Raw genomic sequence first — 27,747 nt, 5'->3', positions numbered from 1 at the left:
GCAGCAGCAACCGGGCGGGGAGAAACCCGAGTGGCGCCCGGCCGCGTTCAGGGCGATGGACACCGAGCGGGGCCTGCGGGAGCAGCGGCAGCACCGCCGTCTGCACACGGGCAACAGCGATCCTGCGGCGGAGACAGCGCCGCGAGTGGCCCCGCACCCCTCCGTGCGGGTGAGGGGAACAGCAGGCTGGGCGCCGCCGCCCCGGCTCTGCCGCCCCTCACAGCGCTGAGGGCGGCGGAGAAGCGGCCGCCGCCGCCGCGTACTGCAGTGACCCGGAATCACTCGTGCTGGCGCCCGGAAGCGCTTCCCCTTCTCCTGAGCCAAGATGGCGGTGGATACCGCGACCGAGCTGCTGTTTTTAGACACGTTCAAGCACCAGAGCGCGGAGGTAACGCGGCGGGGGCGTCCGGGACCGCCGCCCCGCTCTTCTTCCCGCTGCTGCCGGCGCCCTGCTGGCCGCGCCGGGGCCTTCCCGGGCGGCGGCGGCTGGGGGGCGCCGAGCGGCGCTGGGCGGGCGAGGCTGGGTAGGCCCGGCGGCGGCTCTCGCCTCACCAGGGGCCGGGCGGGAGGGAGCAGCCCCTGGCCTGGTGCCTCTGGGCGGGGATCTGCCCGTTCTCCCCGCTTGGCTCAGAAGCCTTTCTGGGGCCGCAGAGCCGGGCCCTGCGGTGCGCCCGGCCCGCTGTCCTGGGCTGAGAGAGGGAATGGCCACGGACAGGAGCCAGGATTTAGAGGCAGCGGTGGGGAGAAGCTGGTGGGAAACTTAAGAGGATAAAACTGGTTGGAGAGCTCCATAGGGAATGAAATCAGGCAGAGGGCCATACTTGAGAAATACCGAATGCTTTGCTGTAGTTAATGAGAAGGGTGGTATTTCTGGCTGTGTGAGACTGTAGAATGTTCTGTTAGGTTTATGCAGCGTGTGTGCATCCAGAGCAAAAGGAACATTTCCAGCCTACTTTAGCAGTGGGAGTTCATACAAATGTTCTGCTTCGATGCTGTTGGGATCCTGAGCATCCTTGAAGCAGGTTTGCCCAGGGCTCTGTGTTCTTCAGGGTACAAGAAGGGGACTATGAGGGGGAAAGCAAAGTGTAGTGTCACCTGAGAAGGATGGATAGGTGTTAGGAAAGGAAAATGAAGTATTTTGAGCTGATGTTGCAATTAAAAACAAACAGGAAGCTATTCTGCAGTTCTTTTTAGCTGTCAGGATCAAAGAGATCCACATGTCTTTTAAATTCTGCTATTTAAGACAGTATGTGGCAGGAGATGCTGTTCCCCTGTGTAGGAAACTAGCCACTTCTCTTCCCCGTGTCCCCTGCACCCCCGCCCCGGACAGTGTGTTCTCTGATTGAATGCTTTTAATTGTCTATAATGTTTTCTGGCACTTTCATTCTTGCCAGTGACATTTTCCAAGCCAAACCATACTGAATTTTTATTAAAGAAAAAATAGTATTTTACATGCTGTAAGAATGCCTTCCATATGTTATACTTATTCTTCAGCTAAATGGATTGTGAGTCTTGCCTTGAAACTTGGATTTCTTGAAAAGTACTGCTGAGTTTTCTAATAAAGTTATTTGACTTAATTATGGAGTTTAATGTGTTGAGCGGTTACGTAGTTGTTTGGATCGTTGTGTTGTTTTTGTTTTTTTTTTCTTTTTAATGTTTTGGAGGGAAACTGGACTGGATTCACTTGCCGTCCTGATGGTGTTGGTGTGTCGCTGTCAGGGCATAATCCCATATAATTTAAGCAGGAATTTGTCTGTCTTTGGGTAGTGCTGCTGGGGACGCAGCCTCCTCAGTAGCAGCCCTTCCTCCAGAAATCTGAGCCTCCATGTGACACATACACCTTTTTTAAAGGCAAAGCAAAGAGTTGCCAGAGCCCTCGCTCCTCGCAGGCCACAGTCACCCTGTTCCTGTTAATAAAGCCACCATCCCTGTCACAGCAGGGTCCTTTTGTTCTACTGTCCTCCTTGTAATACTTCAGCCCTTGGGCTGAGCCGTTGTGTTTGTTTGCTATTAAATAACAGTAATATGTGCCCCACAACACACACTTAAATATTATTTTTAAAACTTGTGGCTATTTATTTGTTTGTTAGTTTTCTGAAAATCTTAGTACTTTCTTGCCTTATGCTGGTAATTTTGGGGTTTCTCTTGCTTTCTGATTGTGTTGGAAGTTATATGACTTTTGGCTGCAGATCAATTTTTTTTAAATTTTCTTTTTTTGAGTTCTGTTGGTAGATAGATAGACACTTGTATCAATAGTGTTTTGGTTTTTTTTCTTGCTAGTGCAGTCTTTGCTAATCCAATTTGCTAATTGGAAACATTTAATGAGAAATCTGATTCAGAGCTGCAGTTCAAGAAAGTCTTGATATGCTTACAGTTGGACATATAGTTGATCTGTGTTTACTGTTTTGAAAGTGTATATATGATAGAGGTGATGTATAAATGCAATAAGAACAAATATAGTAAATTTAGTGAGAGGAGACTTTCAGCATTAATTTGGTGGCTGCTACATGGGAAATCACTGTGATGTTATGATTACTTCCTATTTTGCTCAAACATCTTTTGGGAGTGCTGAAGCATAACATGTCTTTATACTTGCTATTTCTGTGTGGTAAACAGAAATGTTATTTTCAAAAGGTTTTCAGATGTTGTTGCAAAGTTGGAGAAATAAGTGTGGTACAGAATCTTTGTACAGGTCTAGTAAAACAGATTTTTAGTAACATTATTTCTAGTATTACACTTGAAATAGAACATTTGCTAATGTTTAAGGTTAAAACACACATTTTCTTTATTTATTTATAATATTGACATGTTTTATTAAAAGAGAACCATATACTCAGTCTTTTTTAATATTTAAGTTCCAGTTTTTACCTTTACTAACGTACTTTCTGTTAGAAATAAAGTGTTACTGTTTAAAAGATAAAGGCAACCGATCATGTAAATAAACCACTAACACATTCTATAAAAAATAATGTTAATTATATGAAAAGTGCCAGAAGATTATAAAAATAAACATTTTCTGTTTAACAGTGTTTAGCATTTTGTAGTTATTAAGATTGCAACCTTAATTTGGTTAATAAAGAACATGAGTACGTTATGTTGTTTGCATTTTCATTTCTTAGAGCTTCTTTATTCTTTGTTTTGTAGCAAAGTACCAATGTAGATGTAGTTCGTTTTCCATGTGTGGTTTACATAAATGAAGTGCGTGTGATTCCTCCAGGAGTGAGAGCTCATACAAGTTTGCCTGACAATAGAGCTTATGGGTAAGTGCGAGATAGTAGGTATCTTATTCAGGAACACCACCTTCTTATTTTTTCTTGAACTTTTATATCTCAGCAGAACTTCCTGTATAAAAAGGTAAAATGCATCTATGTGTCTGCTGAACTTGTGATTATTTTGGGGAATTATTTAAACAGTATAATTTAAAGGTGTTTTTTTTTTTTTCCTCTTGTTAGTCCTACTGATAAGGAACTTGACAGATCTAATTTTTACTTATGTTCTGTTTCCAGAGAGACATCCCCACATACGTTTCAACTGGATTTGTTTTTCAACAATGTCAGCAAGCCAAGTGCCCCTGTTTTTGATAGGCTGGGGAGGTAGGTACTTTCAAGATTAGTGCGTGACTACATTATCTACATTTTTTTCCTGAGAATTTTTTAGTGCAGAAAATACACAATAGAAAACCTGTGTCTCCCATGATTTTCATGTTTTGTCTGGCTTTTGCTAGTTTGTGTTTTTGCCCTTTTCCTCCAATCAATGTGGGAGTACAGAGGTTCATGCTTTAAAGAAGAAAATATTGTTATTTTTTTAAAATGAAAAGTATTTTTAGAAATAAGTGATTTTGCACTCTTGTTTTTGAGAGCACTTATTTGTTCAGTATTTTATTATTGGTTTATGTGTTTAGTGCTGCTGTGTTTTATTTCTGTAAACATGCTTTATATTAATGGAAAAATAACTTTGTATATTTTATTTAACAGCCTTGAATATGATGAAAACACTTCAATTATTTTCAGACCCAATGCAAAGGTAATGCAATGTGATTTAAACTTCCTTTTCTACATGTCTGTCATTTAGGTATAAATATGGTTGTGTGTGGTACGTTAGCTCTGTGTAAAGCATTTATTGTTTAAGATCTTATTCTAAAACCTGCCGGTCATTCAGGTACTGATCACTTTAGAGTCTGCATCTGTAATGGCATGAGCTGTGGATTTGATGGCTTGACCATTCCCATGGAGCTTTGCAACAGAGCTATCCACTGCATATGAGCAAAAATAAATCATAGTGTTGTGGCTGCAGCCCACAGCTAAGCACGTCATTTTCAGTTCTGTTTGGATTTACTTCATTCAGATTGTGTTTGTGTGACCCACAGTAACGATTTTTTCATTAATAGGCTCTAGTGGATTAGGCAATATATTGCAAAGACTTGAATGCTTTCAGAGAAAGATTATTTATTTGTTATAACGATTGAAAACTTTTCACAGTTTTCAAAATGTAGGGCAAAGAGATACTTTAATGGTTGGTTTTCCTTTCTTGTTTTTATGCAGATACTGATATAGTGATATTAAAATCAAATAGCTTTTCTGAAGTTGCCTTGTGTTGTTTTTAAGTCCTTTTTCTGTTTTTTAAAAAACAGGTCAACACGGATGGATTGGTTCTAAGAGGGTGGTATAACTGTCTGACTTTGGCAATATATGGCTCAGTTGACAGGGTGATAAGCCATGAGAGAGAGTCACCTCCTCCACCCCCACCTCCGCCACCACCTCCCCAGCAACAGCCTGGTTTGAAAAGAAACCCAAAACATGGTAAGTCTTGTGAGAAGATATGTATTTTTTTTTAATCAACATTATAGTATCCGATCTTAACAAAAAAACCATATCTTTCACATTTGATATTTCAGTGGCTTTATTTTTCTAGCTTTGTGTCTTTGTCATTTAGTTTTGTATTTTGTTTTAGATTTATATTGAACGGTTTTAAGTAGATACTTTTCTAGTGCTTTTTTGAGAGTGGATTAGCTCCATAGATATTAGAATGGCCATGAATAGAATCCATGAGCGACTTTTTGCTTCAGTCTTGCTTTTAGATTTAAAATTACAACTGTCTTGTTCAGGGCACAGCTATTGGGCTGCATAATTTGAATACTCTGTGTAGTAAAAAATGGTTGGAAACTGTAAAAACTGTCAATTGAGATGTAAATTAAAAAAAATAGCTCAGATATTATTGTTAGACTTATAATATTGCTAGTGCCAAAGTCAGAAATGGCAATTACCCATGTTAATTTATTAACAGTATTATATAAAAAAAAATCAATACTGTATTAAAGTTTGCTTATTGATGTAGTTCTTGTTAACATCAAAAGTGACTTCAGCAAACTGCCTCATGTACTACAGAGGCAGAATACAGATTAAACAACAGCTGGAAAATGAAGATGTTTCCTAGTCAAAAGTAGTACTGAAAAATTAAAATTTCCTGCTTTTATTCCTGTGATTCCACTAAATGCAAGTTTTTATTTTCGCAATAAATATAGTTGATGGAGAGAAAGAAGACCAGTTCAATGGCAGCCCTCCAAGACCACAACCTAGGGGACCAAGGACGCCTCCAGGCCCTCCTCCCCCTGATGATGATGAGGATGAACCTATGCCAGTGTCAGGTAGATTGAGAACAGGTTGTTTTATCTGCAGCACATCACTGCTTAGTGGAGGCAGAATTCTGTGTTCCTGCCTGGTGTGAGCTTTTCTGTCTGCTGTTGCTCTTGCTGGACAGATTCAGTTTTAGGAAAGGGATTTGAAAGGAAATCTGTTTCCTATGTTAAATGGTATCAATTTAAAAGTTAGTAGATTTGAAAATATCAACTGCTCATATTTTATATAAATTTTCTATTGACTCTGCTATTCATTGTCTTTCTCCTCCATCTTTCTGCAGCATCTGCTGAGTTCTATGGTCTCCTTATGGGAGAACTCGCTACATATTTCTTTATAGTCTTACTGAACTAAGTGATTGTTGCTAGTGTTCAGTCAGATCACCTGAAGTTTTTCTTCAAGATGCTTTTTATTGTATCTCCACTATGTGTAATGCAAAAGTCTACAACATATTCTTGAGCACTGGATATCAGAGAAGTACTCTTATTTCTTAAACTGTGTATATTTGTAGTGGTTGGGGAAAAAGAAGATGATGTGGACCATAGGGAGGACTACTTTGAGCCCATTTCTCCTGATCGAACGTCTGTTCATCAAGAAAGCCAGTATTCTGACGATGGAGAAGTGGAGGAAGATCAACCAGAAGAAGGAGAAGATGAAGATGATGTGGATGTTGAGGAGGAGGAGGATGAGGATGATGATGATGAGCAAACGGTAGACAGTATTGCTGATGACGAAGAGGATGAGGATGAGGACGAGGAAGATGAAGAAGAGGGTGAAGAGGAGGAAGAAGGCGAAGGTAAGTTGTAAAAAGTTAAGAAAAAAAATCAGGTTTATGAAATTTTGATGGAAGTACCATTATCATGACTAAGTGTGAGGAGAATTGGATCATGTGGTCATCTCACCATTGCCAGCCTTATTTATAATGGTCACATCTCTTAAGAACGGTATTTTGCCATGGAATATTTATTCATTTATTCCTGTATAGTAAATCTTCCTGTTAATTTGTGTAAACAGAGGAAAATAGATACAGCTTTTATAGGTGAGAATGAACATTTGTTCGTGTTGTCTCTTTTGTTTAAAAATGTAGGAAAGTGGTGAAAGAAATTATTTCTTAATTAAAAATCAAGTAAAGTTTTTTATCTAATAATGTCAGTAGTCATCTTCTTGCATTATGTAAAGTTCCCACCCATGCCTGTGCAAAATTTCAGGCTAGAAGTTTTATGATAGATGCAATCATAGGAAGAGAACTGGACAGTATTCTTGTAGTAAAGTATACCCTAGTTAAACTTGTTGCTTTATACATTCTTTTAAATGTCTCTGTTATTACATTAAAAAAAAAATCTGTCAACTGAGGCTGTCGCTTTTATCTGGAGAGAGAAAGCTTTCTGTGTATTACTGTATGATTGTTCTATAACCAGTAATATTTGCATTAAATAAATTATTACTTTTTGTTTTGAGCAGATTCTCGGCAGTTACAGGCCTGGTTTATCCATAATATATTTTATTTCATAACTGAATCTTTTTTGTTTTAGGCGATGATGGATATGAGCAGATTTCAAGTGATGAAGATGGAATTGCTGATCTGGAACGTGAAACATTTAAGTATCCAAGCTTTGATATTGAATATACTCCTGAGGATCTGGCATCTGTGCCTCCTGTGACATATGAACCTTTTGAAAGGGAGCTTGGACCTCTTTTATACTTTAGCTGCCCTTACAAGACTGTATTTGAAAATGAAGTTGGTAAAATAAAGGACCAAGACCCAGAAAAAGAAAATTCAGGGGCAGTCGAAGCCTCAGTTAAATTAACTGAACTGTTGGAATTGTATCAGGAGGAAAGGGGTGCAAAGTGGGTCACTGCATTAGAAGAAGTACCGAGTTTAATAGTAAAAGGATTGAGCTACCTGCAGGTGAAAGACACAAAGCAAGACTACATTACCCAGCTGGTAGACTGGACCCTGCAAGCTCTGAACCTTCAGGTAGCTCTCAAACAACCCATAGCTTTGAATGTCCGACAACTCAAAGCTGGGACAAAATTGGTATCGTCTTTAGGAGAATGTGGGACTCAAGGAATAACGGCACTCTTGCAGGCAGGAGTTATTAATGTGTTATTTGAACTGTTGTTTGCAGATCATGTATCATCCTCCCTTAAACTTAATGCTTTTAAAGCTTTGGATAGTGTTATTAGTATGACTGAGGGAATGGAGATGTTCCTAAAGGGTGGTGTAGATGTACATGAAAAAAGTGGTTATCAGAAACTCCTGGAACTCATACTGTTAGATCAGACTGTGAGAGTAGTTACTGCTGGTTCTGCAATTCTGCAGAAATGTCACTTCTATGAGATTCTGTCAGATATTAAAAAGGTGGTTGATCAGTTAGCAGAGAACACTCCTTCTCTTCCTAATCACTCGGAGCCAGAACAGGACCAGGACTTGGCAGCACTTGAAAGAACCAACCAAGAGTATGAGAATGATGTGGAGACTCCTATGGACATGGATCATCTTTTGGAATCTTCTAATATAAGTGAAGGAGAGATGGAAAAACTTGTTAGTCTTCTTGAAGAAATCTTCCATTTGATGGAAACTGCTCCTCATACAATGATTCAGCCACCTGTGAAATCATTCCCAACCATGGCGCGCATTACAGGCCCTCCAGAAAGGGATGACCCTTACCCTGTCCTGTTCAGGTACGGCAGTTACAAGTTCGCTGTATAGACTGTATTTTCCCCAGCTTGTAACAGATGTTTTTTTTTTTTTTTTTTAAGGATGACCTTGCTGGCTAACACTTTTCTAGGTGTTTCACTTTGTATTTTATTGGAGGACTCTGGATTGTGCTTGTAAAGTCTGAGAGAGTCTGATAGTTAATGTACATGTTATTTTGTTGGCTTTCCATCAACCTACCATGCATATAACAAGGATCACAGAATGTTAGGGATTGGAAGGGACCTTGAAAGATCATCTAGTCCAATCCTCTTGCCAGAGCAGGAACACCTAGATGAGGTTACACAGGAAAGTGTCCAGGCAGGTTTTGAATGTCTCCAGAGAAGGAGACTCCACAACCCCCCTGGGCAGCCTGTTCCAGTGCTCTGGCACCCTCACTGTGAAGAAGTTTCTTCTCATATTTAAGTGGAACCTTTTGTGTTCCAGTTTGTACCCATTGCCACTTGTCCTGTCATTGGTTGTCACCAAGAAGAGCCTGGCTCCATCCTCGTGACACTCACCCTTTATATATTTATAAACATTAATGGGATCACCCCTCAGTCTCCTCCAAGCTAAAGAGACCCTCTTGTTATTACAGGCACTGTGCTAGCACTTCAGTTGCATTCACAGATCCCTGTCAGTTGTGGTGGTGCTGTACAAGTACATATCTGAAAATTGTTGTAGATGGAGAGAGTTTTGTCTTGGAACATGCCTGTGCATGTGGATCTAACAAGTCTGGATACCTCTGTGTGCATGCTGAGCGGGTGAGATGTGAGCCAGCCCTGCTCAGAAGTGATGCTGTTGTGTCTGTTTGGGTCACTCCTGCGTGGCGCAGGAGTCATTGAGGTCTGCCTGCCTTCAGCCATTTAAAGGATCCCATGGGTTATTTCTGTTAGCAAGTTTCTGTCTAAAAAGCCTTCCTCTAAATGCTAACAGTTTTCCTTGATAGTAGTGGTGTAGGTCATGGCTGATTATAAGTATCTACATTCAGAGTCTTCAAATCACCTCTTACATATGCTGTAAAGGTTGATTTCTCACTACATTTAAAACATATAGTGCAGTGTTGATGATTCAGATACAGCAAATTTAGTAAAATAAAAACCATTTGTTTGTAGATAATGTGAGGTTTTTTGGGTTATTTTTGGAGATCAGAACTTTATATTTAGGCGTTTCCTGTAAATCTTACAGCAATTATGTTCCATAAGATTAAAATTTTGTACTACTTTACAATTAGTTATTATTTCTCATAGTCTGTAGAGCATTAAGTACTGAAGCTAGGAGGCATGTAATTTTATATAATGTTATTATGCAGTGTTGACAGATGATTATAATATTACTGATTATTTTCCTGTTGTTTTTTATTTTTCAGATATCTTCATAGTCACCATTTCTTAGAATGCATTACTTTGCTACTGTCTATGCCAGTGACAGGTGCACATCCAGGTGTGCTTCAAGCTATACGAGACATACTGCGTTTCCTAGCGCTGTCACAGAAGGGTCTTCTTTTCTTTATTTCTGAGTATGAAGCAACAAACTTGTTGATTAGAGCACTTTGCCAGTTTTCTGATCCAGATCAGGAGGAAGGTCTCCAGTCAGATGGTGCCAATGAAGATACTTTTGCTCTTTGGCTCCTACATTCAACACAGACGTTGCAGTGCATTTCAGAACTATTCTGCCACTTTCAGCGGTGCACAGCCAGCGAGGAGACCGACCATTCGGATCTGCTGGGAACACTTCACAACCTTTACTTGATTACCTTTAACCCTGTGGGAAGATCTGCTGTGGCTCATGTATTCAGTCTGGAGAAAAATCTCCAGTGTCTTATTACTTTAATGGAGTACTATTCCAAAGAAGCTTTGGGGTAATTTAAGCATATACTTATATTCTTTAGGTTTTTACATTTAAAAAGTATTGTATCTTTTATGAATTAGTAAATTTAAAGTATTTTTTCTTTTGGATCACGATCGTTTTGTTTAAAAAAAGACAAAAAACTTTTAAATAGAAGAATGTAATATAAAATCAGGCTTCTCATTTGTGATAAAGTACTTAAAGCCCAGGATCTGTGTAGGTTGTCCACAAAGGTGTTGTGATACAGGTCAGACTTTTGGCTGTGTGAAAATCAGTAAGTAGGCAGTTTTCATTCAAGCATAAAATTTGACTGAAATGATCAAAAAATTTGAGTGGGGAAATGACAATGGACACTTTCCTGGTGTGGGACTCTTTCAGTTCTGTAACTTCTTAGAACTGTTAAAAACAGTCATTGTTTTCTCTGAACAGGCTCTTTTACTACTTTAGGGAACAGTGTTTTTAAAGCAAGACAAAGTTTTGGAAAAATTTATTTGCTACTTGACTCCAGTCACTGCTTTCAACTCTCATCTTTATTGGATACTGAAATAAATCTGAAGTAAATGTAAACGAAAGCTTTCAATTTATTAAAAAAAAAGGATAACTTTTTTTATTGTTGATAATGATATGGGGCAAGCCTTGGTGAAGGTAAAAGCTCTGTAGGTGGATTTTTAGGGGTCAGAGAATGAAAATCTAACAAATACCCAGTTGCACTATTTGAGATCTAAAGCAAATCCTACTTCTTGTTTCAGAGACTCAAAGTCTAAGAAGTCAGTTGCTTATAATTACGCCTGCATCCTTGTTTTGCTCGTGGTTCAATCTTCCAGTGATGTCCAAATGCTGGAACAGCACTCAGCGCCTTTGCTGAAGCTTTGTAAGGCAGACGAAAATAACACCAAATTGCAAGGTACAGTATGTGTCATTATCAACTGAATTGTTTAAATTTATAGAATAAACCTTGTATATGTGGGTGATTGATGCTTCACAATCATCTGGTTTGGATAATGTATAGAATGAAATTCCTTTTCCAGCTGCATCTGATTAGTTGAGTCACTGAGATAATGTGTAATTTTTTTTCTGTTAATGAGAGTTAAAAAGGAAATTCTTTAAATTATTTTTCAAGTAATATTAACTACCATGAATTTTGGATAATTACAGGAGGTTTGAAATTATTTCTGTGTTGAAAATAGGAGAGCAGATTTTAGTAAAAATGAACTAACTAGTCAGTGAGCTGACTGTTTATTTTTGTTGTTTCCTTTAGTGATGTAACCTTATGGGATCTGTATATACTAATAAGTAATCCTGGGACTGGTTTTTTGCACCTAGGCCAACTGGCATGGAATAGTCCATGTTACCATATTAATAAATCCTTTGACCTCCAAATAGTGTCTCAGAGTGTTCCCTGTGTTGTGTTGTCTCACAGATCAAGCCCAGGTCATTTAGAAAAAGCCTGCTGGGGACTGCTCTGGCACCTGAACACTGAAGCTCTGATGTGCATAGTTGTGCCCTCCACTGCTTAACTGACTCATGTAGACATATCATTTATTTCTTCCAAGACTTAAATGCAGTGAAAGAAAACAGAATTCTTCAAAATTTTAGTGTAATTCCCCCCTCTGCTATGGTTTTTTATCTTCTCACCTGCATCAGACAGTTTCATGAGAAATGGGGCTAGTTTATTAAAGCAAATCATGAAATTAGTCAGAGAATAATTGTGAGTTCACATCCATTCAATGACCTTCAAACCTTCACGTTCTTTAAAATATTTTCAGGAACAATAGGTTTTAAAACTTTAAATCTGTTTTCCCCAAAAGTGGGGACTTTAAAGTTATTCTGGACTAAGAGAGACACTGTTAATCTATAAGGATTTCCAGAGGGAATGTGTGTTACTGGTGCAGAGATTGCCTATGTTTGTGTATTTATTAGGAATTTTATATTCAGTTTGTAATAACTTGTTATGTACATTAAGGGGAATGCACTTTGGTTCTTACTCTTGGTGGCTTTTTCTGTAGCTGACAATGGGGACCTATCGTGTCTTTTATAAAAATGTTTAATTGCAAATGATAACTTGAGAATTATTTGAGTGTTCAGGTTGACTTGAGGGAAATTTTGTCTGTGTGCATGAGCTGTATTGCCTGTTCTGAAGTTTTATTTTTGTGGGTGCTTTTTATCTGGATACAGCTGCAACATATGCCTTACAAATTTTACACTTAGGCTTAGTACCTGTTGAGTACATTAAGTATATTTTTATTGCAAAAAGTTTTATATTCATAAATGCACCGACATGTTACTTGATTAACTCTTTTTTTTTTTCCCTCAGAGCTCAGCAAGTGGCTTGAACCTTTGAAAAATCTTAGATTTGAAATAAATTGTATTCCAAATCTCATTGAATATATCAAACAGGTTAGTAAAATACAGATAGATGCTTTTAGTTGTGCTCTGTAAGCTTAGACCTTTTTCTAGTTTGATATTTTGTCTTAGGTATGTACTAATATATGATATTTGAAAGTATGTACTATTACCCAAAGTAGATGTTTTTATTAAAGCTTAAGATCTAGGCTAGTTCTTGCTGTCAGTTATTTTTATTGAAACAAAATCTAAGGTAACTACATGATGGAAAGATCCAACTATTTAAGTATTTTTTTCTTGCCATAAAACCACAATGCAAATGTTTGCCTTTGTTTTTTTGCTTCTGCCGTGTTTGTGACTGCTTTCCAAAAGGTAGAATATTTGAACTTAAATTTTGCATAATACGTACAATAACTAAATACAGTACTTGAACACTAAGCTAGTGGTATACTTGTTGTGAAGTACTGCCTTGTAATATGGGTTCTTTATTTTTTTTTCCTCTCCCTGCAAAGAACATTGACAGTTTGATGACCCCAGATGGAGTTGGTCTTCCTACTGCACTTCGTGTTCTTTGTCATGTTGCATGTCCACCACCACTGGTACAAGGTATGGTTGATATATTTGTATTGCTTGCCACAGAAGTATTTGTTTTCTGAGTCTTCTAATTGAACATGTCTAACTAGATTTCCCAGGAGAAATGAGACATTAAGGAATGTTATTTGTTTTCTATACAGGTCAACAGAAAGACCTTAAATGGAATCTTGCAGTTATTCAGCTCTTTTCTTCTGAGGGAATGGACACTTTCATCAGGGTATTGCAGAAGCTGAACAGCGTCCTTATTCAGCCTTGGCGACTCCATGTCAACATGGGCACCACGCTTCACAGAGTTACTACTGTTTCTATGGCTCGCTGTACTCTTACTCTCCTCAAAACAATGCTGACAGAACTCCTGAGGGGTGGATCTTTCGAATTCAAAGACATGCGCGTTCCATCGGCACTTGTTTCTTTACACATGCTCCTGTGTTCTATCCCTCTCTCAGGGCGCTTAGATAGCGATGAACAGAAAATTCAGAACGACATTGTTGATATCTTACTGACTTTTACACAAGGTGTTAATGAAAAACTTACCATTTCAGAAGAAACTTTGGCAAACAATACATGGTCTTTAATGCTGAAGGAAGTTCTCTCTTCAATTTTGAGAATTCCCGAAGGCTTTTTCTCTGGACTTATACTGCTTTCAGAATTGTTGCCTCTTCCACTGCCCATGCAGACGACTCAGGTATAATTTAGATTTATTTAGTTTTTAAAGAATTTGAATTATGTATAACCTGTAGACCATTTTCATAGTTGTGGAAGAAAACAGCTATGTGAAAAGATGAATTAAAACTTATGCAAAGCATTTGTGTTCATATAGATTCTTTGAAGATATGCCTTTTTCATTAGAAACAAAATTGTTCTTCTTTGGAGCATGTTTTTAAATTAGTGGTTGTATGTTGTTCTTTTGTTCCTTGTAAAATTATCTAGACTCCCATTCTGTTACTTAAATGATTGACTGTGAAGCCTTTGGAGTTAACCCTGAATGCCAAACTCTTGGTATATTAAGGCTTTCCTTTCTTTTGGCGTGGATCTTGAATTTGTGATCTTATGATAAGTAAGCATAAAAGGCGTGTGACAACCCATGGTTCTGAAGCTGGAATCGTGCCCTGTCATTCGGTGTTAATGAAAATGGCTTTGTGTGTCTTTGAGGATAGTATTAGTACTTAGTCTTTGTTTATACCTTATTGCAGAATTCAGGTTTTATGACAGAAGTTGAAAGGGAAAACCTCCTGTTCTTCTGTTCCCGCAGGTAATTGAACCACATGATATTTCAGTGGCACTCAACACCAGGAAGCTGTGGAGTATGCATCTGCATGTTCAAGCCAAACTGATACAAGAGATAGTTCGATCTTTCTCTGGTTCATCTTGCCAACCTATTCAGCACATGTTGAGACGTATTTGTGTTCAGTTGTGTGACCTGGCTTCGCCTACTGCTCTTCTTATCATGAGGACTGTATTGGATCTGATTGTAGAAGACCTACAAAGGTATCTTTGTTTTCTACTGCAAAGATTTCTTTAATGAACGATTAAATTTATCTTTCTTCTGTGCAGTACATTTAGCAGGAAGAAAATACTTTCAGAAATATTACTTATCCATGATGAACTGAATGAATTCTCAGTCCACTGCCATATACTGTGTCCTGATAATGCTTAATGTTGCCAAGAAACTATCTCATACATTTAAGTTTTGGTGTAGATCGTTTCACATTGTGTGTTTATGGTAAGTATTGTAGGAAGATTTTCTTCAGGCTGTCCCTTGCCTGTGAAGAGTTTCTAAAGGATCTACCTGATATAAATAGGAAAAGTAGGGCAGCAAAGTTTGCTATACTGGGTTTTGCGTACTAACAGGAAAATACATAGGTGTTTGTAAGCTGGAGGAGGTTGGATACTACAAATTCAAAGGGTTTGGAAACAATGAATCTTGTTTATTTAGAATAACAATTATCCACAGAATTAGATACTGTTTAAATTATATAAAAGCATATTTATCCATATACAATGAGATGCCATATAGTGTGTTAAAAGCATAGTAGATAGTTAATTTCTGATGCAAGCAGAAGTCATTTAGTGGAAGTTGAACAGTTTTTAAAAGGTAAATTGTAATTTTAAGTATGTAAACCATTTTTTTAAATGCAGAATTATATGACTCCTGTAATGGTTGTTTTTATAGTTTTTCAGATTACTTTAAAAGCTTTTTCAGAGTGCATTGATATATTTTCAGCAACACGGAAGATAAAGAGAAACAATACACTGGACAGACCACTCGATTGCTTGCTTTACTGGATGCCCTGGCTTCACATAAAGCTTGTAAATTGGCTATTTTGCATCTTATCAATGGAAATACTAAAGGTGACGAAAAGTACGCAGAGGTTTTCCAGGAGCTCTTGGCTTTGATGCGATCGGCTGGGGAGAACGTCACTCATCAACAGTGTGCTGAATATGTTACTTCCCTTTTGCAGTCCCTCTGTGATCAGGTATTTTCTATATTTAATGCATAATGTGTGTTGATAATTGTAGGAGACAATTTAAATGAGATTATTTCGTAGGTGCTTTCTTTTTTCCGAAAGTAAAAAAAAATCAACATTGTTAAAATACAGAAAGAAAAAATGTGTATGGTTGACTCCTTTGGTAGACTTGCTGTCTTGTTGCTCTTGAGTGTAAATTTAATTTTATGTTATCTCCCTTGCATTATGTGCACTGTTCTAGTAATTCATTAGAGGCCAAGAACTGAATGGCACAAAGATTGACTTGTCCCCTCTGCTGAGAGAGGGATGTAATTTCTCCCTATGGGCCACTGACAAAACTTGAGTTGTCACTATTCACCTCTTACCCAGTTGAATAAATTTATGTATCTCTTAGCTGTCCAAATATAAAGATATGTATGATACGCTGCTACCAGAAAACTTGACCATTAAAAATAAAAAAGCCCAAGTTACCAGAGCAAGGGGTAAGAAATGTTTTCTGAAAACTGAGTCATAGACTGGCATCGGTAGTTTCTCATTGGTTATATGCATAGATTTGCATGTTATTATTTGCTTTACTAGTTGCATGTATTTATTTGCTTTATTTTTTACCCACTTAAGCAAAAGACATTTGGACATTGTTGGGCAGTAGAGACTAATCAGTCATAAACAAGAGACCTTTGCCCATGCAAATTCATTGTGAAAGTAAATCTTGTTTTATTTGATGTAAACTGTGGAGGGGCAGTAGATCTTAAACTTCCTAGGTGGTATCTGCAGCCTCCTAATTTTCACAGAACCACGGGATCATAGAATATCTCAAGTTGGAAAGGCCCCATAAGCATTGAGTCCAGCTCCCTGCTCCTAGCAGGACTACTTAAAGTTAACCCACATGACTAAGAGCGTCATCCAGACGTTCCTTGCACTCTGACAGGGTTGGTGCTGTGACCGCATCCCTAGGGAGCCTGTTCTAGTGACTGGCCACCCTCTCAGTGAAGAACCTTTTCCTAATGTCCAACCCGAACTTCCCTGATGCAGCTTTATTCCAGTTCCTCGTGTCCTGTCGCTGGTCACCAGAGAGAGATCAGCACCTCCCCTCCGCTGCTCTCCACGAGCAGGTTGTTGGCTGCCTTGGAGTCACCCCTCAGCTTTCTCTTCTCCAAGCTGAACAAGCGTAGTGAGCTCAGCCGCTCTTTGTGTTTTGCTGAGTGTTTTCAGATTAAGGGACAGTTTGACTACCTAGGCAAGAAGCTGTATGCATATTATCCAGTGACTGTTTGGCTTTTAGTTGTGGCTCTGCTATCACATTTCACCCTTAGAAGTTTTTGTGATTTAAATACCAGTAATGGTTTGTAACCCTTAACAGAACCAAATTTAAAAGGATACTCTGGATAAGTATTTTACCTCTCAGTAATAACTGAAATAAGATGAAAAAGAGGTAGTGAAAGAACCTAGTTCTTCTATGACTTATACTTATTGCTGGTATTCTGAATGCATTTTTTTTTTACTCTGCGTATAATAATTTTTTATAGGATATTGCACTCATCTTACCAAGTTCATCAGAAGGTTCTGTGTCTGAATCAGAGCAGCTTTCCAACTCCTTACCAAGCAAAGAGCTGATGCCCTTAATTTGTGACTCTCTGATGGAAACATTAACTAATTCTGAGAGCAGTTACAATTGTCTGCTGACGTGTATCCGAACAATGATGTTCCTTACAGAACATGACTATGGCTTCTATCACTTAAAGAGGTATGGTATTTTAAGATATCTATGACAACTTAAAATGATTTAAAAACTTCTTTAGTGTTAAATCATTTCTTACTCATCTAGTAGGAAATGTTGAGGATAAGGCAGCTGAACCTTCATTTCTTTGGGGCTTTAATGTTTTACTCAGTATTTTGGTCTTCCTTCACTTCAGGTTTTACCTCTGAATCATTTCTGCAGTATACACACAGGAGCACTTTCTTTCAAGCTACAAACAAAGTATTGAAAAAAGATTTGTACACGCTATTTCCCCACTCCAAGGCTGGAGGATTAGAATGAGAAACAGTGCTTATGTCTTTCCCCTTGGAGTCACTCAGTAGTTAGAGCTCTCATGTGGGATACTGGAGAGCTGTCTGTCATTCCTTCTATTTTGAGAGGATTCAGTTTACGCTTCCCTAGAGTTTTCTGACCTCCAGGCAATTAAGGCTTTTGAAATAAGTGGTGTGTATTTGTGGTTTTTTTTGTTGTTGTTTTTTGCTACTTTTTTGGACTCAACTCCCTTTTGAGTAGAATACATGCATACGTTGGACAGTGCTGTGATATTTTGACACTTAATTCCTTGTCTTGTATTTGGACCTTTGTGTCCACTGAAGGTGAGTACAGACAGGCAAGAAAGTCGTGAGGTTTCCAAAGAGAAAAAGGTAGTGCCTGGAGCCCTGTCAGTGAAATGTTGTTCCAAACACTCTTCTGAGCAGTGCTACCGAACTGTGCTGCTCAGGCTGCAAGAAGAGAGACAACCTGCAAATGCAAAATAAGCAGGTTAAAGATGCTGTTGTTTCTCTGATCCTGTATGTCGAGCTGTCAGCTTCAGTGTGCACAGCCTTGCTGGTTCTGTGTTGATTATTATTTATTATTATTATTCTTATACCTTTCTGGTTTGTTTCTGCAGTTAGGCATCATGGGATACAGTGAAATTGCAACAGCAAGCATGATCCAGCTTTATACATAAGGCCCTTGTGCAAGCAGATATTTCTGTACTCCTATCCCTTTTCTGCTAAAGATGGAAGTGTAATTTCTTGCAGGCTTTAGAGGTATCACTGTAGTTTCTATAGCTGTATATGTGCAGACTGAAATATCTGCAGATAGCGCTGGCAAGAACAATGGTCCTGTACAGAGAAAATAATGAAGCTCCAGCTTTGCAATCAGAACTCAACTTGAGAATGGTGAAATTTGCCCTATTCGTTTTGCCTATATGTTGTTTTCTTATAACAAGTTAGAGGTCACAACATATGCACTAATAAAGTATTTTCCCTCTTCTCATTGTAAAAACAGCTCTCTAAGAAAACACAGCAGTGCTCTGTACACTGTGTTAAAGCGAGTAATAACTAGTTTTAGCAAAGACACGGGTGAACTCGCCTCGTCTTTTTTGGATTTTTTGCGACAGATTCTAAACACTGATACGCTGGTAAGTGAATATGTATTGAATACTTACACAAGCTCAGCTGCATGTCTCTGAAATTTGCGGTGTGAGGCATTCAGGAATATTATTTCAGAAGGCAGTTGAATATGCGGATTGCTGTGTAAGGCAATCATCAGTAGTCCTTCACTGCTTTCCATCAGTAGTCTTAGTGCTATCTTCATCTTCAGCAGGAAGAACAGCAGATTGATTCATATTGATTTCTTAAGTGAATAGCAAGCTGTTGTGTCTGGGTTTTAGATTCTTGGCATCCTGCTAGAGAGGTGCTGTATGGATGTGTAGTATAGAAGGGAATCTAAAATAGTTGTTAATTTTCTGATACAAACCTCAGCTTATATAGGAAAGGATTGCATTCATTTTGATGCAGTATCTAAACTTGCCTATTGAAGTGTGCATTATTAAAATATTTTTCATAATATGTTTTAAAATCAAGATATTACTCTTGTTTTGCTAGATTTGCTCTAATGTACATTAGAACTCTTGGGTTTGCAATCCAAAAGTAAGATGAATATTTATATATACTTATTTTCCACTTGTTGAATATTTCAGGGATGTTGTGGAGATGATGGAAGCCTTATGGAAGCAGATGGATCTCATCCAGGCAGAACGCTGGGTGTGACTACTGCAGAGTTAAAACATCTACTGCAAAACAAAGAAGAGACCCCAGAAAACCTGCTGCTTGATCTGGAGAAACATGTTATGGTAAAAGAATTCAAATAATCAAACTGCTGATGTTGTCTTCTGTCTGAATGCATTTTTAAAACAATATAGGCTATACCTTCTTGATAAGAAGGATGAGCAGTTTTGTGGCTATGTTGTGGAACTGGCAATAGCTTGTTGCCATTGTTTTAATAGTGATATCAGAAATCACCTGTTCTGGTGCAGGATGGATTCTGAATTTGTTGTGTTTGTTGTGGTAATGCTGAGAAGTTTTGGGCAGGTTTGGGATCCCTTTGTACTGAGAGTATTTGCACACTTGGAGAGCACAGGCAGTTAACTGTGCGATGAAAGGCAGCAAATGTGTACAACAGAGTGCTGGATAGTGGTGAGCAGGTTGTTAATGTAACACAGCCTTGCTGTGGCTTGGTGTTGCTGGCGACCAGTAACAAGTGGAACAACCAGGAGCCACCAGTGGGGCTGATACTGTTGGATGTTTTCATCAGGGACCTGAAGGAGGAATACGTCTTCAGTGGATTTGTGGATAACAGTAAGCTGGGGGAGTGACTAAAGTGACAAGCAGCAAAGCCTCCATCCAGAAGGACCTCAATATACCTTTTAGGATTGGTTTAGTGAAAGCTTGTGTGGATCATTAGGAAAAATGCAAAGTTCTGCAGTAGAGCAGGATAACCCCATTTCTTGATGTGGGCTGGGTGGTTATGGTGGTTGTTAGGTGGAACATGGGCCAACAGTGCCTGGTCACTGCAAGTGAGGCAGACTGTTCTGAACTATCCTACAAGGAGCATCGTCTGCAAATCAAGGGACTGCACTGTCTTCTCTCCATGGGATGCTGGTGGGCTGTCATGTGGAGTGCTACATTCACCTCTGGCCAGAGTTGCCCTCTTGCCAGTTCGAGAGAGATCTAGGAGAACTGAAGAGGGTTCTACCAAGGTGGTCATGGACCTAAAGCACATGTGCTTTAGAGAGACGAGGGAGTGGGGCTTGTTTAGCCTGGTGAAGAGCACTTAGGAGCTATCTCAGAGCTACTTACAGCTGTTTGGGGAATAGTTACAAAGGTGGTGGAATCAAACAGCTTTTGGTAATTCCAGATGATAAAACAAGGGGCAATGGCCCCAAATGGTGGCTTCAGAGGTTCAGGTTGACATTGGGGGAGGAGGGGGGCAAAAAAAAAAATATCACTGAGAGAGAAGTGCAGCACTGGAACACGTTGCTCAGAGTGCCTATGGACACTCCGTCACTGGAGCCTTCTTTAGACATGGCTTGAGTTATGGCTGAACTGATCTGGCTTTGATGACAGTCTTGCTTTGAGCAGGGGCACATTAGACTAGAGGACATGCAGAATTCAAGGCATCCAACATTTCTGTGATTCTGATTGCAAACCTAACTCTGATATTCAAATCTAATCCTACATAATAATACAGCTGGGCAGTAGATAGCTAATTAAGAAGAGTCCATAAAAGAGCTGCTTCACAGCCTGCTGGTCAAAATGCCTTTCCTGTCCCTTCCCCAGCTGTCAACATCTGTGGTAAAAAATTAAAAGCCACAGCTGTGCTGAAGGAGAAATAGCAGACACTTGAGATGTTAGAATGCTGTAGCCCAGAGCTTGTTCACTAAAACCTGGGAGGATGCCTTCTTTGGGACTGTGTTATGGAGGTCATTGCATCCACTGGAAACAAAGACAGGAGTGTGCATGTGGTGACATGGTGTGTTTTACAGCTTACTGAGGAGCTCTCTGCTGTTGTGTACCTGGTTGTCTTGGTTCCACTATATTGTGGATAGACGGTTTTGTGTAGTGTGTCCCCCTCTGTTTTTTAATTAACAAAAGCATGTTTTCTTCTCTGAGGAGGGGAAAAAGTTCTGACTTGTGATGTGTTGACTTAGGATCGTTCTAAGGAAGATGATGGCCTTGAATCCTTACTGGACAACATTGTTGGAGTGAGGCAGATGTTGGAATCAGCAGGTGATTCTTGTCCGCTGAGTGACCAAGATGTGGAGCCTGTTCTTTCTGCACCAGACTCTCTGCAGAATTTGTTTAACAACAGGTAAAATGGTTAAATGTTTGAGCATACTACCTGTGATTTACTTAAGAAAATACAATAATTTATGCATGGGTATATTACAAAAAGGATCTAAACAGCACTCTTGTCACTACTACTGACTCGTCCCAGTGTATTTATGTTGTGGTTTAAAGAGGCAGGCAGCTAAATGCCACACACAGCTGTACATGCTCCCCTACCCGCGGTGGGATGGGGGAGAGGATCAGGAAAAAGGTAAACCACATGTGTTAAGATGAAGTTTAACAGGACAGAAGGTGCAGTAATGATAAACAAGTGCTACACAATGCAGTTGTTCAGCACCCATCAAACAATACCCAGCCAGATCGTGGGCAGTGGTCCCCAGCTAACTTTTCCCTGGTTTATATACTGAGCATGATTCATACGGTGTGGAATATCTCTTGGCCAGTTTGTGTCAGCTGTCCGGGCTGTGCCCCTTCCCCGCTTCTTGTGCATCACCAGCCTCCCCCCTGAAAAGTCCTTAACTTGGTATGACCATTGCTTGGCAACAACCAAAACATCCGTGTATTATCAACACTCTGCTAAATCCAAAACACAGCACTGTACCAGCTACTAGCAAGAAAATTAACTCTATCCCAGCCAAAACCAGGACAATTTAATTTCATGCCTCAGGTTCTGTAATGCTGCACACGCTTGTAGGTAGTTGTAGTTCATAACCAATCAGGCATTTGGCATTGTTTTGTTGCAGGACTACATACGTGTTGGCAGATGTGATGGATGACCAGCTGAAGTCCATGTGGTTTTCACCCTTTCAGGCTGAAGAAATAGACACTGATCTGGATATGGTAAAAGGCTTCGTTAACATAACTGAAGCGGATTTAAAAATGAGGGTTAACCTGAGCTCCTAGCATCAGAAATTCACATGGTCAAACGGTTTGCTTTCCTGACCTCACCCAGATACAGAGGTTGGCATTTGTTAAAGGTTGTTGTCAAATGCCTTCGGGTTCACTCAGAAGCAGCCACAAAATTGGCACCTTCTGCAGTGCTCTAATGCAGATGTCATCTCCTTTAGAGGAGCAGTTGGTACATCAGTCCTAACCTGCTTTTGCATTGCTGCTCCAACGTAGGTAAAGAACGCGATATATTTTCTTTTTGTTGCTTGTCTTCTATCATTGCAGTAATACACAAAGAACCTGATAGTTACACTCTTTTTTTTGATCTTTGCTCTGATGTGACAAAAGTGGAAAAAATGGCAGTAGTACATGATACTGCTTGCACTAAAACTTTTCACAGTATTTGAAACTTGATTTTTATATTCTAAACTTTAAATGGAATTTTGAAAAATATACAGTGACATTATTTTTTTTAAACTAAGCAGTTGGCAGTGTCTTAACTTCTTATGTGAGAAATAATGAAAGCAATGAAGTCAACAGAAACTGATTCTTTTTTAGTGTTACTCTTTTAAAATTTAAATGGAAAGATACTTGTGTTTTCATTTCTTAAGCAAAACCAAAACTGTTGATTCCTGTATAAAAGCAGCATGAATAAATTTATTGGACTGTGGCTCTAGCAAAAGAGTGCCTCACTGTCGGTCATCTAGTGACAAGACAGATGTTCATACTTGACAACTATGCCCTTGACTTAGAGATTCTGAGCCATCGAGACAATTTTGCTGCAGTTCTGCTGCTTTTTGTTTTGAGCCCACTACTGCATTGAAAGGTAGAGGATGGAGCTTTTTTGCTCTAGTAGAAGTGCCCTCGCTGAATCTCATCCATCCTGGTGCAACACTTTTTCATCTTCAGAGGTGTTAGTAATGATGGGTGTGATAAAATTAAACTCTGTCATTGCAGGTAAAAGTTGACTTAATTGAACTGTCAGAGAAGGGGTGCAGTGACTTTGACTTGCAAGCTGAATTGGAAAGGTCATTTTTGTCAGAACCATCGTCTCCTGGCCGCACAAAAACCACAAAAGGATTCAAACTCGGCAAGCACAAGCATGAGACCTTCATAACATCAAGGTGAGATGAGTTAAATGAGTAAACAGGGTGTTCGGCACTGTTTTGTATATTCTCAAAACGTGAAATGCCTTTCAAATTCTGTCTCCGGTATGGAGAATGCCTTATGTTCAATATGACTTAATTTTTACGTTAACTAAATAAATTATGGTTTATCATGACAGTGGAAAATCTGAGTACATAGAGCCGGCAAAGAGAGCTCATGTTGTGCCACCGCCAAGAGGAAGAGGCAGGGGAGGATTTGGACAAGGAATTCGACCACACGATATCTTCCGTCAGAGGAAACAGAACACAAGCAGGCCACCCTCCATGCACGTGGATGATTTTGTTGCTGCAGAGAGCAAAGAAGTGGTTGCTCCAGATGGGATACCACCAGCCAAAAGGCCACCGAAAGTGTCACAGAAGATTTCTTCACGTGGTGGGTTCTCAGGGAATCGTGGAGGACGAGGAGCTTTTCACAGTCAGAACAGGTTCTTTACACCACCTGCTTCAAAAGGTACGTTGTCTCCTGTATTAAAATTGGAGTAAATTAGTGCTAAAAATACTTCAGTAATACTAACCCAATTTACTTGCAGTTAATCATCCCTGCTGTGAGATGTTCCTGAAGCAGTGTTGTTTAAATAAGTTGTCGAACACTAGAAAAGGTTCTCTTGAGTGCTGTGGAATTGAAACAAGGCTGCGAGTTCCATGTTGCCTCTCTCTCCCTCTGTGTTACAAAAGGAGTTGGCTGCTTGCTTTGAACAACTGTTGGAGTGCTTCAGAGACGCAGACAGAAAAAGAAAAAGCCTTCTCTACCATTTGTTACATGAAATCAAGCATCACAATACGTCTCTGGGTTTAATGAGGCTTTTGAATAAAAGGATGTAAGATCCTGACAAGAATAAGATGTAATTTTCAGTGAGCTTGGAGATTACAGTATCACAGTATGTGATTCTAGCTACAGAGTGTTTATTTCACATATAGACAAGGTTGCATTCCTTTCCTTCCCATCCTGTAGTTAGGGCAAGTCCTTGCACAGTAGAAACAGAAAATACTTCCATTTAGTAAGGCTATAAATATTAGGATTTACTTTACCACAAAACCTTGAAGTATAGGACCCTATCTTAATATGCTAGATAATGTGAATTCTTTTAAACCTGGGCTCTTATCTGAAGGGTGGATATTTCCCCACAACAGTCACTTGTAGACTTCCAGTTAGAATACCGAGGGTATGTTGATGCAGAGTAGCTTTATCTGTTTGAATTATGTATTATGTTTACCGCCCTGAGTATTGTGAAGATTGAAGTGAAGAAAAAAAAGAAAGAGTGATGTTTGCTCAACAGCGTGTGGGTTTTTCTCTCCCTATCTAGGAAGTTACAGTCGTCGTGAAGGCGCTCGAGGCTCAAGTTGGAGTGCACAGAGTACGCCCAGGGGAACCTACAATGACAGTAGAGGTGGTCAAAGCAATTTTAACAGGGGTCCACTGCCACCACTGAGACCATTAAGTTCAGCAGGTACATGGTATTCATATGGGCATCGAACTATAGAAAATTCCTTGAATTTCATTTTTGCTTTACAAATGAAACCATGCAAGGATGCTGCAGACACCTTGAAATTCGGCAAATGTTTTAAGCATATATGAACAGTTGTCACTGAGACTGTGTCAAATACATGCTTTCATACGAACTGTCCTGTAATCCATAAAACTTGCTGAATTGAACACTTGATCGCAGAATCTTAATTTCGCATTCAGATTTTTGCAGTTCAGTTGTCTTCGTACCTACATGGTAATTATAGAGCGAAGCAAAGCAAAAATGCTTGCCTAAAAGAAAAGTGAAAGTTAAGAGGAGAAAACAGACCCCGTTTGTGTCTCATCTTGTTTTTGTTCCTTACGCTTTGAGCAGCTACTACGCCTAGGGCTTCTTTTTTTTTTTTCTTTTTTTTTCCAACTGAGTATACTTTTCTTTGCTTTAAGGCTACCGACCGAGTCCTCGCGATCGTGCTTCCAGAGGCCGGGGTGGAATTGGACCGTCTTGGACAAGTGCTAATAGTAGTAGCAGTGGTGGCTCGAGAGGAAAGTTTGTTAGTGGAGGCAGTGGAAGAGGTCGTCATGTACGTTCCTTCACGCGATAAAATGAGACCTAATGGAACGGCCCAACCGTGTGGACTTCTGTGAAGAAGACAAAGCAAGCGTGGCACCAAAGGACCAATTCAGAGTTAGCGGTATCTGGAGGACACCAAGAGAATATTTTTGTCTGAAGAAAAGTTTTTGTTTGATACAAGACTTGAAATTTCAATAAAATTCAAGACGTTTTGTGTACAATTGTAAATTTTTTTTGTTCCTTTTGAAAAAGATGTTTTAATTTTTTGTGGACTTCAGTAGACAATACTCAGTAAAAAGAACCTCTTTAAGACTTGAAGGACTTCTAAAATACTCATTGTGCCAAAAGAAAGGTACAGGTGTTTTGTGTGTGACTTATTACTGCAAGAATATTAAAAAAATATATATGTAAGGCAATTTTAGGTTTTTCTCTCAGGTTTAGAACCATTTGCCTTTTCTTGTTGTGTTTTTTTGTTTTGTTTGGTTTGGTTTGTTTTGTTTAGCCAGTCTGAGTTATTCATGAATGAGGCCCATCTGGCAGGGGTTGAAGTAGTGGGTGATATAAGATTACCTGAAATGAATTAATCTGTGAAAGAATACAAATGTAAACATCATTTATGTAGGTTTTGTTGTACATCCTTGGTAATGGGATTAGATACTTAAGATCCCGCACCTATTAAAATTAGTAGAAAATCTGTTGTTGACTTCAGGGAGAATGAGACAACACTCTAGTGTTTACTTTACAACTCCAGCTCACGCTTTAGGAGCACAAGAGTCACTTCATTGGAAAACAGAGAATGCTTTGAGGATAAAAGGCAAGAAACCTGAACCCTTAAAGAGCCTGGAGTTCATTACTTCCCGCCTCTCTGCTGACTGGGGTGGTTGAGGAGAAGGTGTAGAGGCAGATGTAGAAACTGAACCACCACACAGTGCAGCAGTAATGCTGAACCTTCCCTTTGGATAGATGCTTTGGATTTTTGTTTCTGTAATTAGACTGAGATATAGTGCAAAAAGAAAAACCTTGCGAAGTTGGAACTGATAAAGAAACGTTCACTAGATTCAACACTAAATGTATTTTCACGTTAAATGCAGTGATTGAAGCCAGCTTTTCCCATGTTTGTGTTCCTTTGGGCTCCATGAGATTTTGTGGAATTAACTGATTCTCAGTAGCCTGCTACTGCATTTTTGGAGTAGCAGCTTGTTCGAAAGGCCATGTAGAATTTTTACAAAAGCTCTATTTTCACTTATGCTTTGGTCTCTTGACATTACAAAAGTGCTATAAAGGGGCCTTCATCTACTTAAATATGGCCCAGTTGTAGTATTATTGTTTTATGTAATGTTAACTCACTCTGGAGAGCTTGTCTGCCTAGACTCGTAAACTTTAACACCCTATTTTAAGTGTTTCTAAAGTATGGTAATACTTTAGGTTGATTTTTTTTGGGTTTTTTTTGTTGTTTTTGTTTTTTAAGCTTTATCCTGCCTGACTAAATTAAGTAGGTTTTTATTTGGACCACAGAAGGCCCCTGTTAGGTGCGCTCTTCCTGTGTGGAGACCCTGGGACAGCGTCCTGCTGTTTGAGAGGCGATTAGTTCGCAAAGTCAATTGACGTAACCTATGAAAGCAGTAAACTTCTGTTAATTGACTGGGTGCGGTTAAAGGGAATAGTCTCGGTTCACAAAGGTACGCGCTTTAACGTTGTTTAAAATAACACGAAGAAAGGTTTGGATTGGAAGCCAAACGATTTTCTGAGTGGTAAAATAACAGGAAGATGTTATTTTACTAATAATGCAATTGTAATGAGTAAAATTGGTGGAGCTCTTACAGGCATGACGGGTATTAATGTTTTTTTGAGGAGCGCTGCATACAATTTTTAAAGCTGGTTGGCTCCGTTAGACCGTGTTTATGGTTGGTTTATTTTTTCAGAAACTTTACTGTGTTGGAAACTAGCAGGGATATGAATAATTTGTTTTCTGTCAGGGAATTTGGAATGAAAAGTGTCAAGCATGGAATAAATATGTAAATATTCACTAATGGTTCTTGAAAGTTTAAAATACGTGGCATGTCACACTAGTCATTTTCGAACTAGGATGAAATAAAGGGTTGGTTAAATTGTTTGATGTATGAAAGCTCTGTAAATTTAATTGAAAAAGAATTATACATCTATCATGTTTTGGTTTTTCAAATGAATTTAGTTCCGTGA

General features: G+C 39.2%; 1 protein-coding gene across 1 annotated transcript; it reads left to right on the top strand.

The window, feature by feature from the left end:
• The first annotated feature begins 228 nt into the window (after positions 1 to 228).
• On the top strand, positions 229 to 27,747 carry VIRMA (vir like m6A methyltransferase associated). Its single transcript, XM_065053979.1, has 24 exons — positions 229 to 388; positions 3,145 to 3,260; positions 3,507 to 3,593; positions 3,975 to 4,023; positions 4,631 to 4,799; positions 5,522 to 5,644; positions 6,145 to 6,429; positions 7,166 to 8,318; positions 9,701 to 10,192; positions 10,929 to 11,083; positions 12,494 to 12,576; positions 13,035 to 13,128; positions 13,257 to 13,801; positions 14,369 to 14,604; positions 15,341 to 15,593; positions 17,111 to 17,328; positions 18,616 to 18,748; positions 19,310 to 19,462; positions 21,320 to 21,480; positions 22,202 to 22,298; positions 23,304 to 23,470; positions 23,632 to 23,963; positions 24,817 to 24,960; positions 25,422 to 27,747. The coding sequence occupies exons 1-24, from the start codon at positions 326 to 328 to the stop codon at positions 25,577 to 25,579; spliced, it is 5,466 nt and encodes a 1,821-aa protein (XP_064910051.1). The 5' UTR covers positions 229 to 325; the 3' UTR covers positions 25,580 to 27,747.

This window comes from Columba livia, chromosome 2, assembly GCF_036013475.1.
Source record: "Columba livia isolate bColLiv1 breed racing homer chromosome 2, bColLiv1.pat.W.v2, whole genome shotgun sequence".
NCBI lineage: Eukaryota > Metazoa > Chordata > Aves > Columbiformes > Columbidae > Columba > Columba livia.
The sequence above is the reverse complement of the archived record's forward strand: the minus strand, read 5'-3'. Positions and strand labels throughout refer to the sequence as shown.